At 44.1% G+C, this 15,190-nt stretch overlaps 1 protein-coding gene across 1 annotated transcript in view; it reads right to left on the bottom strand.

The window, feature by feature from the left end:
* Positions 1–15,190, bottom strand: part of ZC3HAV1 (zinc finger CCCH-type containing, antiviral 1) — a 79,553-nt gene that overhangs the window by 32,093 nt on the left and 32,270 nt on the right. The window contains exons 3-7 of the mRNA XM_017880399.1: positions 14,243–14,495; positions 9,026–9,799; positions 8,108–8,209; positions 5,778–5,901; positions 2,955–3,221 (exon numbers count right to left, since the gene is read on the bottom strand). Of these exons, the coding sequence (XP_017735888.1) occupies positions 2,955–3,221; positions 5,778–5,901; positions 8,108–8,209; positions 9,026–9,799; positions 14,243–14,495 (1,520 nt within the window). The remainder of the gene's footprint in view (positions 1–2,954; positions 3,222–5,777; positions 5,902–8,107; positions 8,210–9,025; positions 9,800–14,242; positions 14,496–15,190) is intronic.

Genomic DNA, 15,190 nt, shown 5'->3' with positions numbered 1-15,190 from the left:
TTGAGTCTTACTCTGTCACCCAGGCTGGAGTGTAGTGGCACAATCTTGGGTCACTGCAACCCCTACCGCCTGGGTTCAAGCGATTTTCCTGCCTCAGCCTCCCAAGTAGCTGGGATTACAGGTGGGCACCACCACGCCCAGCTAATTTTCTGTGTGTATTTTTAATAGAGACATAGTTTCACCATGTTGGCCAGGCTGGTCTTGAACTCCTGACCTCAGGTGATCCATCCACCTTAGCCTCCCAAAGTGCTGCGATTACTGACATGAGCCACCACGTCTGGCCTCCTGGAACCTTGATGTAACTAGAATGCAAATGTTTGCCAACCCTTCCCCTTTATATCTTACTGAAAATTCCAATTATTTGATATAAAAACCATCAAGACCTATAGCTTATTTTTATTTTAACCAAGGCTAATTAATTTGGGTTTATAATTTTATTTCCACAGGTGCCTGACAGAATCACTTATTTGACATCATCCTTGGCTTGAGCATACAAAGAATCTGTGCAAAGTTTAATACCATAGGCGTTTTCACACACTCAGGAGTTTCAGCAGAACTCTGTTCAGCAAAGATGCTACATGGGCCACCACAGGAGAGAGGAGAGCAACAAGGAGGGGCCCAGGAGACCGCTCTGAGCCCCTATCCTATTCCACCAGGGCAGCCCTGCTTTACTCTCCTTGGCTCCTTTAAAGTCTTTGAAAGATGGTTTGATAAAATGTATCTGCTGCTAAGACAGTTGGGAAATCAACATGCAGATGAATTCATGGTAGGGCTGTTTGTGGTTGAGGACCTCACTACAGCACACAGGGTTCCTGCCATGTGGCCCGCTATAGGAGGTGTTTTTCTCAGGCCTCACTAACATAACAGAGCAGTACCTCTCCCAAGTATTTGGTTTGCTTTGGCAGTTAGGCAGCTCAGAACCAAATGTATAACCCACTGATTTGTAACTATTAGTTCGGTGCAAAAGTAATCACTGTTTTTGCTATTAAAAGTAATTACCACCAACCCAAAAGTAATTTTACACCAACCTAAATATGTAGAACCTTACGCTGCCATTTCTTTGTCCCTGCATTATCTTTTTTTTTTTTTTGTAGATGAAGTCTCACTTTGTTCTCCAGGCTGGAGTACAGCGGTGCAATCTCGGCTCACTGCAACCTCTGCCTCCAGGTTCAAGCAATTCTCCTGCCTCAGCCTCCCGAGTAGCTGGGATTACAGGTACCTACCACCACGTCCGGCTAATTTTTTGTATTTTTAGTAGAGACAGGGTTCACCATGTTGGCCGGGCTGGTCTCGAACTCCTGACTTCAGGCGATCCAGCCCCCGCCCCCGGCCTCCCAAAGTGCTGGGATTACAGAAGTGAGCCACCGCACCCAGCCCATGCATTGTTTTTGGCTTCATTTTAATCTCTTCCTTTCATTTTCTGTTTCTTATCACCCTGATTTCATTACCTGCTTAAGGTCTGCTTTCTTTCTCTCTTTAATCTATGAGTTGAAGGGAGGAAGGGACACTGAGACAGAAGAACAGAAGCTCTGCTCATCTAAACTTCCATCCCCTATTACTATGCCCCTACTATGGGTCAGCCTAGAATCTTCTAGTTCCAGTCCTTTAAGTCCATCTAAATCCAGACTCTGACTGAAGAGTAGTGACTATCTGTACCAGATGTGGTTTCACTGCGTTAGTGAATTAACACATGCCCTGGTCTAATTAACCATGCCATCATCCATATGGTCCTTTAAGTTCTCACTCTCGCCCTCTTTTCCAGCTCAAAGCAGCAGTCTCTGTATATTTATGTGTTTATACATAGAAAGCTATCTCAGGCCGGGCGCGGTGGCTCAAGCCTGCAATCCCAGCACTTTGGGAGGCCAAGACAGGTGGATCACAAGGTCAGGAGATCGAGACCATACTGGCTAACACGGTGAAACCCCGTCTCTACTAAAAAATACAAAAAATTAGCCAGGCGAGGTGGCAGGCACCTGTAGTCCCAGCTACTCGGGAGGCTGAGGCAGGAGAATGGCATGAACCCGGGAGGCGGAGCTTGCAGTGAGCTGAGATCCAGCCACAGCACTCCAGCCTGGCCAGCAGAGCGAGACTCCGTCTCAAAAAAAAAAAAAAAAAAAGAAAGCTATCTCAAGGTTCCACTCTCCCCTCTGATGGTGAGGAAAGAGGGAAGTGCAGCTGACATGTCTCAAGGAGTTCCTTAAAAATAATTAATATATGGCCGGGCACAGTGGCTCACATCTGTAATCCCAACACTTTGGGAGGCCGAGGTGGGTGGATAACCTGAGGTCAGGAGTTCAAGACTAGCCTGTCCAACGTGTGAAACCCCATGTCTACTAAAAATACAAAAATTAGCTGGGCGTGGTGGTGCATGCCTGTAATCCCAGCTACTCGGGAGGCTGAGGCAGGAAGATCACTTGAACCCAGAAGGTGGAGGTTGCAGTGAGCCAAGATTACGCCATTGCACTCCAGCATGGGTCACAAGAGTGAAACTCCATCTCAAAAAAAAAAAAATTAAAATTATACTTTAATGTATGACTGCAACTGGAGTGCATGCTTGCTGAAAAAAAATTGAATATAGCTGTGTACAAAGTAAAAAAATACCACTTCCTCTCCCACACTCCATGGGTAACCACATAGGCATCAAACATTTTATTAATAGTGTTCTTTTTATTTTATTTATTTATTCATTTATTTTGGAGACAGAGTCTCACTCCATCCCCCAGGTTGGAATGCAGTGGTGCAATCTCAGCTCACTACAACCTCCACCTCCCGGGTTCAGGAGATTCTCCCGCCTCAGCCTCTGGAGTAGCCGGGATTATAGGCGCCTGCCACCACGCCTGGCTAATTTTTGTATTTTTAATAGAGATGGGGTTTCACCATGTTGGCCAGGCTGGTCTCGAACTCCTGACCTCAGATGATTCGCCTGCCGCGGCCTCCCAAAGTGCTGGGATTACAGGCGTAAGCCACCCTGCCCAGCCAATAGTGTTCTTTTTAAGTTGACAAGTTTAAACAAGAGCCCTCTACAAAGAGGAACAGTGCTCACCTCTTCTCCATACTGAATCCATGTGCCAGATTCATTCTTCCAATACCAAATCCATGTGGTGGTGAAGACAGAATTGGCTGGGTTGGTGACAGAAGAAGGAGTGGAGAGGCGTCGGACAGGAATGAAATCACAACAGCTCATTTCCCGAAAATTGATTGTATAACTTCCTACAGAACAGCTGAGAGAGAAAAGTATTAAGTTAACATAATGTTTCATTGACCCCTGTTTTCCACAATCTCGTCTTCCCTAATGAGAGCGCGGAATTAAACTTTCAGGGCTAAAATAGATCTTCAAGTTTTCTTTCCATAGCTTCAGGTCCTATACATAAAACAAACATGGAAATGCAGACAGGAAAGTGACTTGCCTGCACCACATAATTAATGGTATCACATGGTGCATTCTTCCCTCAGAAAAATCCCAAAATAAAACTATGCCCACAAAACTCCTGATTGGCTCAATGTTAGAAAGTAAGTTAGAAACTCACATTTGGTCCATTTTAAAAATTATTTATTATTATTTAAATCGCTATCAAAATGTGGAGACCCTTGTGGAAAATTGGCAAGGTTAAAGTTATTTTCATAATAACATTAAACATTATTTGCTTTTTTCACTTTCATTCTCTCATGAATACACGACGAAATTTTCCAGAGGCTACACAATATATGATTTCACAGCAGATTGAATAAAGAAGCAGATATGAGAATCTAGTTATCTTCTATCATGCCAAACATTACTTTGCAAAAATATAAAACTCCTCTCAATAAATTTTTTGTTTTGGAAAACAGTTATTTTATAATTGTCCATATAAATATTATATATACATATATAAATACACAGTTATATACCTGGGTATGTATATTAAATGGGCATACATGAGTATATATATAGTATTAAATATAGTTACATGAAACGTTCATTATGTTAACATATAGCAAGCTTATTCTTATTTTTAAGTGAATCAAATATATAATTGTTCTCAGTTTTAATTTTTAATATGGTAAATATTGATAGCTATATTCCACATAAACAGAAATTCTTTGGGATACTGAACACATTTTTTTTTTTTTCTTTTGAGACAGTCTCACTCTGTTGCCTGGGCTGGAGTGCAGTGGCGCAATCTCGGCTCACTGCAACCTCTGCCTCCCGGGTTCAAGCTATTCTCCTGCCTCAGCCTCCCAAGTAGCTGGAATTACAGGCGCCTGCCACCACGCCCAGCAAACTTTTTGTATTTTTTAAGTAGAGACGGGGTTTCACTACGTTGGCCAGGCTGGTCTCAAACTCCTGACTTTGTGATCCGCCCGCCTCGGCCTCCCAAAGTGCTGGGATTATAAGCATGAGCCATCGCGCCCGGCCTTGGGTCCTGAAAAGATTTTAAGTGTTGAGGAGTTCTCTGACCAAAAAGTTTGAGAACTGCTGCTCTAAGACCTCTTAGATCAGTGGTTCTCAATCAGGAATGATTTTGACCTCCGTGGATATTTTACATCTGAAGACATTTTGGGTTATGACAACCAGCAGGGCTGGTGGGGGGGTGGTGCTTCCTGTCATCTGTGGATTGAGGCTAGGAATAGGGCTAAACAGCCCTGAGAGCAAACAACTATCTGGCCCAAAATGTCAGTAGCGCTCAGGTTGAGAAACCCTGGTCTCAACTTGCCTGGGGGCGGAAATATAGACATAGCAACAAGAAAATAGCTGATGTCGCCCTCTAGTGGTAAAAATGCAGCAACACAGAATCTCCACCCCCCAAATCACTAAATTCTCATATGATGAAAAGTAATGCAACTTTTCCCCCTAAAGAATTTCCTTGTTAAACTGGGATGTTTCTTATATCCCTGCACACCATAGATAAATATGGTCATATGGGTATCACCCATTTCAGCTCTTCCAGAAGGAGAAATGTTTTTACTTATTTTTGAGACAGGGTCTCACTCTGTCGTCCAGGCTGGAGTGTGGTGGCACAATCACAGCTCACTGCAGCCTCGACTTCTTGGGCTCCAGTGATTCTCTCACATCAGCCTCCCGAGTAGCTGGGATCATAGGTGCGTGCCACCATGCCTGGCTAGTTTTTGTATTGTTAGTAGAGACAGGGTTTCATCAAATTGCCCAGGCTAATCTCAAACTCCTGAGCTCAAGTGATTCTCCTGCCTCAGCCTCCCAAAGTGCTAGGATTATAAGCATGAACGACACTCAGCCAGAAGCAGAAATGTAAGGTAACCTCTTAGACGACTCCAGGCTAGAGAAAATAGCAAACATAAGGAAGGTATTAAATGCTAAAGTACACAACAAAATTCTACACTAAAACTATAAGAAATTATTCAAATCATGTTTTTAAACTATGAAGTTAAGCCAAAGGCTCTTTCATCCTAAATCATTTAGTACTTTTAATAGTTCCGTGATGAACTGATCAGGATACAAACCGGCCTCTGCCCTGTGTTTTTCTGCAGGACACAGACAACTATCAGCTAAACAAATAATCATGTCACTGTTTCATTTGAGTTAGCAAACATTCCCAGGATCTCTAGTATTAGCCAGGCTCAGTGTGACCTTAAACCCACCCAGCGGTGTTTTTCCTTCATTAACTCAGCAGGCACTTGCCATTTTTATCTCAAGAAGTATTTCACACTGGAATGGGATTCCTATGGAAAAGTGTTTTTTTCTTTTTCCCCTAAGAATAGCACTAATGCTTCCCTTTGATAATGTTGGGCTCTTGAAAGCTGGAGTACAGTCACCAACTTACATGTGGATTCTGGGGTCAGAGTAGGCTTCCTCGATCATCTCCATGTGGTTGAAGTCCGTCCAGGTTTTACCAATAAGCATCTGCCACCGGTAAGGCAGATGGAAGTGGACTTTGCTGCAGCTACCTACAAAGACAAAGATGGGGTCTGAGGGACTGTTGAGCGGGGATTCTAAACAATTCAGTCAAGTTCACTGCCAGCTTTCCCCATCCATTCCTGCCTGCCCCCTGCCAGACAGGTCCCATCTATACCTGCTGACATTGCTGTGTGTCCATTATCCAGGTTCCTTCATTACCTTGGAGATGCATCAGAAAACAAAAATTCAGGCCGGGTGTGGTGGCTCACGCCTGTAATCCTACCATTTGGGAGGCCAAGACAGGCAGATCACTTGAGGCCAGGAGTTCAACACCAGCCTAGCCAACATGATGAAATCCTGTCTGTACTAAAAATACAAAAATTAGCCAGGCATGTTAGTGGGTGCCTGTAATCCCAGCTACTCGGGAGACTGAGGCAGGAGAATCACTTGAACCTGGGAGGTTGAGGTTGCAGTGAGCCAAGATCACTCCATTGCACTCCAGCCTGGGTGACAGAGTGAAATTCTGTCTCAAAAAAAAGAAAAAAGAAAAAAAGAAAAGAAAACAAAAATTCCCCACTCCCCCCAAAGTCACTCTACCCAGATAGAAATTTGAGGTAATCAGAAATTTAGTTACCCTTTCTGCACCCCCCAAGTGTATTAAGCCAAAATGCTCTCCAGCAGAGACAACAGCCTGTATTTCCTTTTTTCTGTTTTTTTTTTTTGTTTTGTTTTGTTTTGTTTTCAGCCTGTATTTCCTTGAAGCCCTGGCCTACAGTTCATCTCTTCAAGAAAGATTCTCCTAACGAATCTCACTCCATCCCCACCTGACTTGTATTTTTTGCATTCCTTTAGCCAGTACCCAGTACTCAGCTGGGGGTTAATTTTTTATACGTTTTTACTTACTTCACGCAGTTTTCTCATTTGCAGATTTTTTGTTTGTTTGCTTTTGTTTTTGTTTTGAGGCAGAGTCTCACTCACTCTGTTGCCCAGGCTGGAGTGCAATGGCGCGATCTTGGCTCACTGCAACCTCCACCTCCCGGGTTCAAGAGATTCCCCTGCCTCAGCCTCCCGAGTAGCTGGGATTACAGGCCTGTGCCACCACGCCCGGCTAATTTTTGTATTTTTAGTAGAGATGGGTTTTCACCATGATGGCCAGACTGGTCTTGAACTCCTGGCCTCAAGTGATTACCTGCCTCAGTCTCCCAAAGTTCTGGAATTACAGGCCTAAGCCACCGTGCCTAGCATTTTATGGATGTTTTCATGCCCTACCTTAATTACAAAGTCACTAAAGAGAAGGCTGCACTATGGTTTAGCTTACTTCCCCCTTGCATATTTGGCACAGGGCTAGGCATACAAAAGATAGCCATTGCAGAAATGCCAGCTAAAGAATGAATAGATGTTATAAGCTACAGTATACGAAGATAGAAAATAGTTCTGTTTTTCAAAATTTGCATTGTTATGTTTAAATTGTTTTGAAATATTCAAAATAAAGATGTGTGACAGCTCCAAAACAAACAAACAAAAAAGACAAGTTTAGACACTGCAGGGACACCTTGAGTGGCCCCACTTGAGACTTGGCTGATTGAAAAGTACATAACCACTCATTATAGTTCACAACTCACACTTGTTAGAATGGCTGCTATCAAAGACAAACAGTGACTGGGCGCAGTGGTTCATGCCTGTAATCTCAGCACTTTGGAAGGCCGAGGTGAGTGGATCACTTGAGGTCAGGAGTTCAAGACCAGCCTGGCCAATGTGCCAAAACCCCGTCTCTACCAAAAATATAAAAGTTAGCCGGACGTGGTGGGCACACGTCTGTAATCCCAGCTACTTGGGAGGCTGAGGCATGAGAATCACTTGAACCCAGGGGGCAGAGGTTGCAGTGAGCTGAGACTGCACTGCCTCACTCCATCCTGGGTGACAGAACGAGACTCTATCTCAAAACAAACAAACAAACAAAAAAGGCAAACACACACATACAAAAAGAACAAGTGTTGGTGAGGATGTGGAGAAATGTGAACCCTTGTCCATTGCTGGTGGGATAGAAAAATGGTACAGCCACTATGAAAAATAGTTCCGCAGAAAAAAAAACATTAAAAGAAGTACTGTATGATCCCCCAACTCCACTTCTGTGTATATATCCAAAAGAATTGAAAGCCGGGTTTTGAGAAGACATTTGCACACCCATGTTCATAGCAGCATTATTTACAATGGCCAAAAGGTAGAAGCTTACAGAAAAGTCCTTAGGTTACTCACCATTAAACGGACAACCCTTATACAGATGGTCAAGACAAATTTCCTTTGAGCCATGATCATCCACCCTAGAAGATGTGGTCCTTGTGACATCAGATAAAGAATCTATGAAACAAAAAAGGATGCATGTATGCTGATCTTAATGTTTAAACCAAAAATCAAGGCACTTGGTCTCACAATGGGAAAGAATATCTGAAATGCAGGCCATGTTCAAGAAAATTCCTATGATTTATGTGTTTCTCATGAGTGTCTAGACAGCCCCTCCATACAACAAAAATGTGGACCTCAGAGTCCTGTGAAAGTTAAGTTTATTTCTTAAATCATAGTTGAAATATTCCTACTGTCAATAAATGTGGCAGCTTATTCCCTGTGGTTCTACTGGTTGGTCCTTCCCTGTCTTCATTAGTCAACCTCCTCACCAGACCACCCCTTAACCAAAACCCTCTAACTCTCTGCCCTTTAAGAACTGGGGAACATCCAAGGAAAAACCAGCAGCCATAGCCACTCTGCTGAAGACTCAAGACACAGGGGCCCGTTCGTCCTTCAGTGACTTACACTGAGCAGAGCCTGTTGTCTTCCTTGTGAGCTCACTGGCAGGGGAAACAGGAACCTGGGTGCAGTTCTGCCCCTGGGCCCTCCATACTGCAGCTCTGTTGCTTGAGGAAAGGGCAGCAGGTGACTGAGGCAGAGTCCTGACTTGTGCAGGGGCAGTGGATTCCCCAGGTGTGGTGGGGACCAGGCTCCTCAGACTATGACTTCCAGAACGTAACTTATCTTTCTCCCCCATGACTGCCATTGTTAAGCCAAAACCAGTGGCACCAGTTTTTTCTACATCAGTAGTTTTATCCGCCACTTGACTAGAGCCATTTGGTGTATCGTGAACAAATGTACTAGCCCCAAATTTCTTCCCTTTGTATTTACCATTAACAAGTGCCACTCTTGGGCCAGCATCATCTGTGATTCTGCCAGTGGCCTGAACATCCCGGGAAGCAGGTCCAGCATCCTGAGTCCTAGGTGTTGATATTTCTCTCTGACTGCTGCTTGTGCTTTTGTAATTTAAGGATCTGGTAGAAGTTATATCTGTGGCCACTCCATCAGCATTATTATTAAAAAGAGGGCCAGGCTGGACGTCCTGAGTTCCACTTTTGCCGTTGACGTTCCTGTAGTCTGAGGAAAGCAAGCCTGCACCCTTTCTGGTGGTCACAGCTTCAGGTGTTTGCAGAGAGCCAAGAGAAGAGAGGGTGGCAGGTAGCGTGGGAGGAAACACAGTCTTTCTCCTGGCGCCTTGGTCATTTGTCCAGGATGTGGGGCTCTTCCACTTGGGGGCTGGTGTTGAATTGGAAGCAAGGTAAGTGTTGCCTGGATTTCCACGCAAGGGGTCCTCTTGACTGCCGTTCTCTAAAAACCTCCGGCTTGCTCCGGCCTGACTTGTTCCTCCAAGATCGGTAGCCTTGGACGAGCCTAAGGGAGGCCGAGCGCGATCCTGACTCCCCAGATTCGAGAACTTGTGGGTCAGATCATCCACAGGTGTGTCCTCCAGGGAAGCCCTGTGGCCGCTCGGATCTGGACTAGGCGTGCAGGACCTCTCAGCAGACGCTGAAGCAGACGCAAGAAATTCTTGGCTGCCCTGAAAGAACCGATCTCTACTTTTGCTTCTAGCCCTATATGCCATGTTTCTATGATGCGAGGAAGGAGCTAGGGGAGAAAAAGTCAAAATGAAACAAAGTAATGAACACTGGAGTTAATGTAACTGAGTTCCTACCACCCTTCCCCCTCTTAGCTGTTCCAGCCTTGCTAGCCAAGGGCTATCAAATTACTTGGCCTAATCTGATGTGTAAAAATCTTGAAGATGGGTGGTTTGATGTGTAAAAATCTTGAAAGTGGGTGGTTTGACAATGACGGGAATTTTTTTTTTTTTAAGAGATGGAGTGTTGCTCTGTTGCCCAGGCTGGAATGCAGTGGCCCGACCACAGCTCACGGCAACCTAGAACATCTGGGCTCCAGCGATCCTCCCGCCTCAGCCTCCTGAGTAGCTGGGACTACAGGTGCTCACCGACTGTGTCAGTAGGTGAAAGAATCTTGTCATTCTGCCTGCACGGCAGAGCACGTCATTCCATGGCCTAGGATGATAGTGAGACCCTGGCTCTCTTCTGGGACTCAAAGTAGCCCCCAAACCCCAAAACTTTTAGGTGGGGTTGTCCACTATCTCCTGATCCTGAGTCAACATTCACCACTGTGGTCAATGGAGAGAGAGAGATTAGGGCAAATCAGAGAAGATTTTCCAGAAAGCATTCGATTTTGCCCATATTGTGATATGGGTGTACCTGGCTATTGACAGATTCACAGTGCTTCAAACAAACCAACAGAAAATGAAACCACAGTCTAAAGGCCTGACTTTGTTTAAGCTGGAAATTTTTCTAGTTTTCTTCATCCCACTCCATAAGGCCAAAGTGTATCCGAAGTCAACATCGACAAAGCAGTGTGGCCTGGAGGGAACCGGCCTCCCTCTAGAAACTTGACAGGTCACACCCTCCTGGAAGCAGGGAGGAAGGAAGGAGTAAGGGTGTGTTTGTGAGCACGTGTGGAGTGTGTGTGTGGCGTGCATGCATGTGATGTTTATGTGGGGGGTGTGTGTGTGTGTGCTGGGGGTACATGTGGAAGACGAGCATGTCTGTGTTTGAGGCACAAGTGCACGTATGGTGTGTGAATGTGAGGTGTGCACGTGTGCTCGTGTGTGTGAGTTGTGTTTTTTGTGTGGAGAAGGGGTAGAAGAGACTTTTTTTCTCTTCCAAACCCCAGTGGGCAGCAGTAATGTAGTAAAAGCAAACACCCTCCTCCTGTCAAGAAAAGGCTTCACTTGGGAGATTAACTAGAAGTGAAAACATATACAGATCTTTCTCATTCACAATAAGTATACACTGAGAAGCTACCACCAAAACCCATCCCTCCAGACGTTCCCCTGTTCAGGGGCCACTGTAGTGTGGGAGAAAAAACATTAGATATGGGATCAGAACATGCACTCTGCTACTTTCTAGTGGTGTGAGGCCTTGAAAATGTTACCTTTTATTTCTTCATTATATTATCCTTCATTCTCCTAAAAATGAGCTGAGGCTGCTTGCAATAAAAGTTGCTTACTATTTCTGAGTCTCAGTTTCTTTTCCCCCTTAAGTAAGGCTAATAAATGACATATCTGCCTTTTCTTGTGGTTTCACTGTGAGGAACAATGATGAAATATTTATTTGGGGTGAAAGTCCCTTGTAAATGATAAACCATTTCCCAAATATAAGGAAGTTTAATTGTTCATTACTTTGCACAGAATCTTAGAATCATGTATTCGATCTGCTTTATAAAATTCACCTTTTCTACATCCACTTCATAAAGACATTAAAAATGAATGTCAGTATATAATATGAAAATGCTTCAGAAATAGGAGCACTTGGCTGGGCACGGTGGCTCATGCCTGGAATCCCAGCACTTTGGGAGGCTAAGGTGGGTGGATCACTTGAGGTCAGGAGTTCAAGACCAGCCTGGCCAACATATTGAAATCCTATCTCTACTAAAAATATAAAAATCAGCTGGGTGTGGTGGCAGGCACTTCTAATCCCAGCTACCTGGGAGACTGAAGCAGAAGAATCACTTGAACCTGGGAGGCGGCCATTGCAGTGAGCTGAAGTCACGCTACTGAACTCCAGCCTGAGTGACAGAGTGAGACACTGTCTCAAAAAAAGAAAAAAAAAAAAGTAATAATAACACTTCATACTCCTAAGGATGGCTATTATTAAAAAAAAATCAGAAAACACAAAATGATAGAGGATGTGAGAAATTTGAACCCATGTGCATTGTTGGCAAAAATGAAAAATGGCACAGCTGCTACAAAAAACGGTATGATTGTTCCTCAAAAACTTAAACATAGAATTACCATGTGATTCAGCACTTCTACTTCAGATTACATACCCCCAAAGAACTGAAAACGGGGTCTCAAAGTGGCATCTGTACACCATATTTACAGCAGCATTATTCACAATAGTCAAACTGGAAATGACTCAAATGTCCATTGACAGATGAATGAATGAAAAATATACAATTATATACATACAATGAAATATTATTCATTCTGACATATGCTATAACATGTATAAACCCCGAGGTCATCATGCTAAGTGAAATAAGCCAGTCAGAAAAGGATAAATATTGTACGACTCCACTTATATGAGGTACCTAGGGTTGTCAAATTCATACAAACAGAAAGCAGAATGTTAGTTGCGAGGGGCTGGGGAAAAGAGGGAATGGGAGTCATTGTGATTTTTTTTGAAATTTTAAAATATTGGGTTTTTTTTTTTTTAAAGAAATGGCACTGAGGACCATAAATTAAATTGTACATAGTTTTGCATCAATAATAAATTTTCTGTATTAATTGTCTTGTGAATATGTAAGAGAATGGTCTTGTTCTGAGGAGATACATGCTGATATATTCAGGTGTGAAATGTCATGCTATTTGCATATATCAAATGCTTTAACCACCAAAATGTTCTACGTGTGTGTGAGTAGCTGTATGTATATACAGATAGAAAGTGCTAAAGCAGTTGGGACAAAATGTTAACAGCTGGTAAATCTAAACAATTTTATGTTTGTTTCTTTTCCTTAAAAAAAAAAAAAAAAAAAAGCTTTAGGCCGGGCGTGGTGGCTCACGCCTGTAATCCCAGCACTTTGGGAGGCCAAGGTGGGTGGATCATGAGGTCAGGAGGTGGAGATTATCCTGGCTAACACAGTGAAATCTCGTTTCTACTAAAAATTCAAAAAAAAATTAACCAGGCATGGTGGCAGGTGCCTGTAGTCCCAGCTACTCAGGAGGCTGAGGCAGGAGAATGGCATGAACCCGGAAGATGGAGGTTGCAGTGAGCCAAGATCACACCATTGCACTCCAGCCTGGGCGACAGAGTGAGACTCTATTTCAAAAAAAAAAAATGCTGGGTGCTATGGCTCATGCCTGTAATCCCAGCACTTTGGGAGGCCTAGGTGGATCACAAGGTCAGGAGATCGAGACCATCCTGGCTAACATGGTGAAACCCTGTCTTTACTAAAAATACAAAAAAATTAGTTGGGCATTGTGGCTAGTAGTCCCAGCTACTCGGGAGGCTGAGGCAGGAGGCTTGAACCCAGGGGGGCGGAGCTTTCAGTGAGCTGAGATCCTGCCACTGCACTCCAGCCTGGATGACAGAGAGAGACTCCGTCTCAAAAAAAAAAAAAAAAAAAAAGCTTTATTAATTAGTTTTTAGGAAAATGATACACACTTTTTAAACCTGGGGGGCTGGCTGGGCGCGGTGGCTTGCGCCTGTAATCCCAGCACTTTGGGAGGCCGAGGCAGGTAGATCACAATGTCAGGAGTTCAAGACCAGCCTGGTCAATATGGTGAAACCCCATCTCTACCAAAAATACAAAAATTAGCCGGGCGTGGTGGCAGGCACTTGTAGTCCCAGCTACTTGGGAGGCTGAGGCAGGAGAATTGCCTGAACCCGGGAAGCAGAGGTTTCAGTGAGCCAAGATCGTGCCACTACACTCCAGTCTAGGTGACAGAGCAAGACTGTGTCTCAAAAAAAAAAAAAAAAATTACACCTGGGGCCAGCAATAGTGCTAAGCATAAAATTGAATTGCAAACATTGCATGTATACTACCATTATAATTATGTAAAATGGTGTATGCATATGCATGAAGTTTGGAAGGGAAAATGAAGAGTTTTACGTGGCAAGGTAGAGTTTTTATGGCAGAGTTTTTCTTTGTTGCGATTTCTGCTGATTTGAAAGTTCACACAATTGGCCGGGTGCAGTGACTGATGCCTGTAATCCCACTACTTTGAAAGGCTGAGGCAGGGAGATCATCTGAGGTCAGGAGTTCAAGGCCAGCCTGGCCAACATGGCGAAACCTTTCCTCTAATTTATACGAAAATTAGCTGGGTGTGGTGGCGGGCACCTGTAATCCCAGCTACTCGGGAGGCAGAGGCAGGAGAATCACTTGAACCTGGGAGGCAGAGGTTGCAGTGAGCTGAGATCATGCCACTGCACTCCAGCTTGAGTGACAGAGAGAGACTGTCTCAAAAAAAAAAAAAGAGAGTTCACACAATTGAAAAAGAAAGACGTTTACCTCTGGGCCCCGGGGGATTCTTCTGCATATGCTTGCTGTTGCAGATGTCCTGGATATTCTGCACCACGTCAGGGTTCAGCCCGTGCTCCCTCATGATGGCCAGCACCTTTCTGTCCATCAGGTTATGGGACCGGAGGCAGTTGGGAAAACGACAGTTGCCTCGGGTGAAGTGGTCACAGATGTGGAGTCTTGAACACGGTGGCTGCTGGTTACAAATCTGCTGCCGACCCTCTCCCTTATAACTTTTGCATATCTACAGAAGGGAGAAACAATAGCCAGAGTCAAAACACCTTCTTATATCTGCCAAACATTAATTAAGGCAAGCTCACGTGTGCAAAAATCTCTGAAGCAAACAGAGATATACCAAAGGAGGAAAAATACACGCATATTCTACAATCTTTGATGAGTCACATTCAATTGGTGATTTACTTGGGGCAGAAGAGGCCCACAGACTAACTAAAAGATACTGATGAATTTGAAAACCCCTGGAAGAATCAATGTAAACTGGTTAACTACAAACAGGACCCAAAGTGAGCCCTATATCATGAAGGAACCCAGCATAGGAAGGCTCATCTTTGGTTATCAACTCGCTTTGCAATGAAAAGGACACATGGGTCTTACCTGCAACTGTTTGGAAATCCAAAATTTAGTCTCTGCTAGGCAGAATGACATTTCTCAAAAGATTGCCTAAAGAAGATAAGTTTTATATTTCCATCTAAATAGATACATGTATGTGACTAGCTCTGAAGAGATGTAGTTCCTACTGGAAAGAGGGCAGAGAAAATACTGCAGCTGAGGCCAGGCCATATGATACAGAACTGGAGGATACTGGTTTTAAAATCTGAGGCCCGGCCGGGCGCGGTGGCTCAAGCCTGTAATCCCAGCACTTTGGGAGGCCGAGACGGGCGGATCATGAGGTCAGGAGATCGAGACCATCCTGGCTAACAC

This window comes from Rhinopithecus bieti, unplaced genomic scaffold, assembly GCF_001698545.2.
Source record: "Rhinopithecus bieti isolate Rb0 unplaced genomic scaffold, ASM169854v2 scaffold_11401, whole genome shotgun sequence".
NCBI classification, from domain to species: domain Eukaryota; kingdom Metazoa; phylum Chordata; class Mammalia; order Primates; family Cercopithecidae; genus Rhinopithecus; species Rhinopithecus bieti.
The sequence above is the reverse complement of the archived record's forward strand: the minus strand, read 5'-3'. Positions and strand labels throughout refer to the sequence as shown.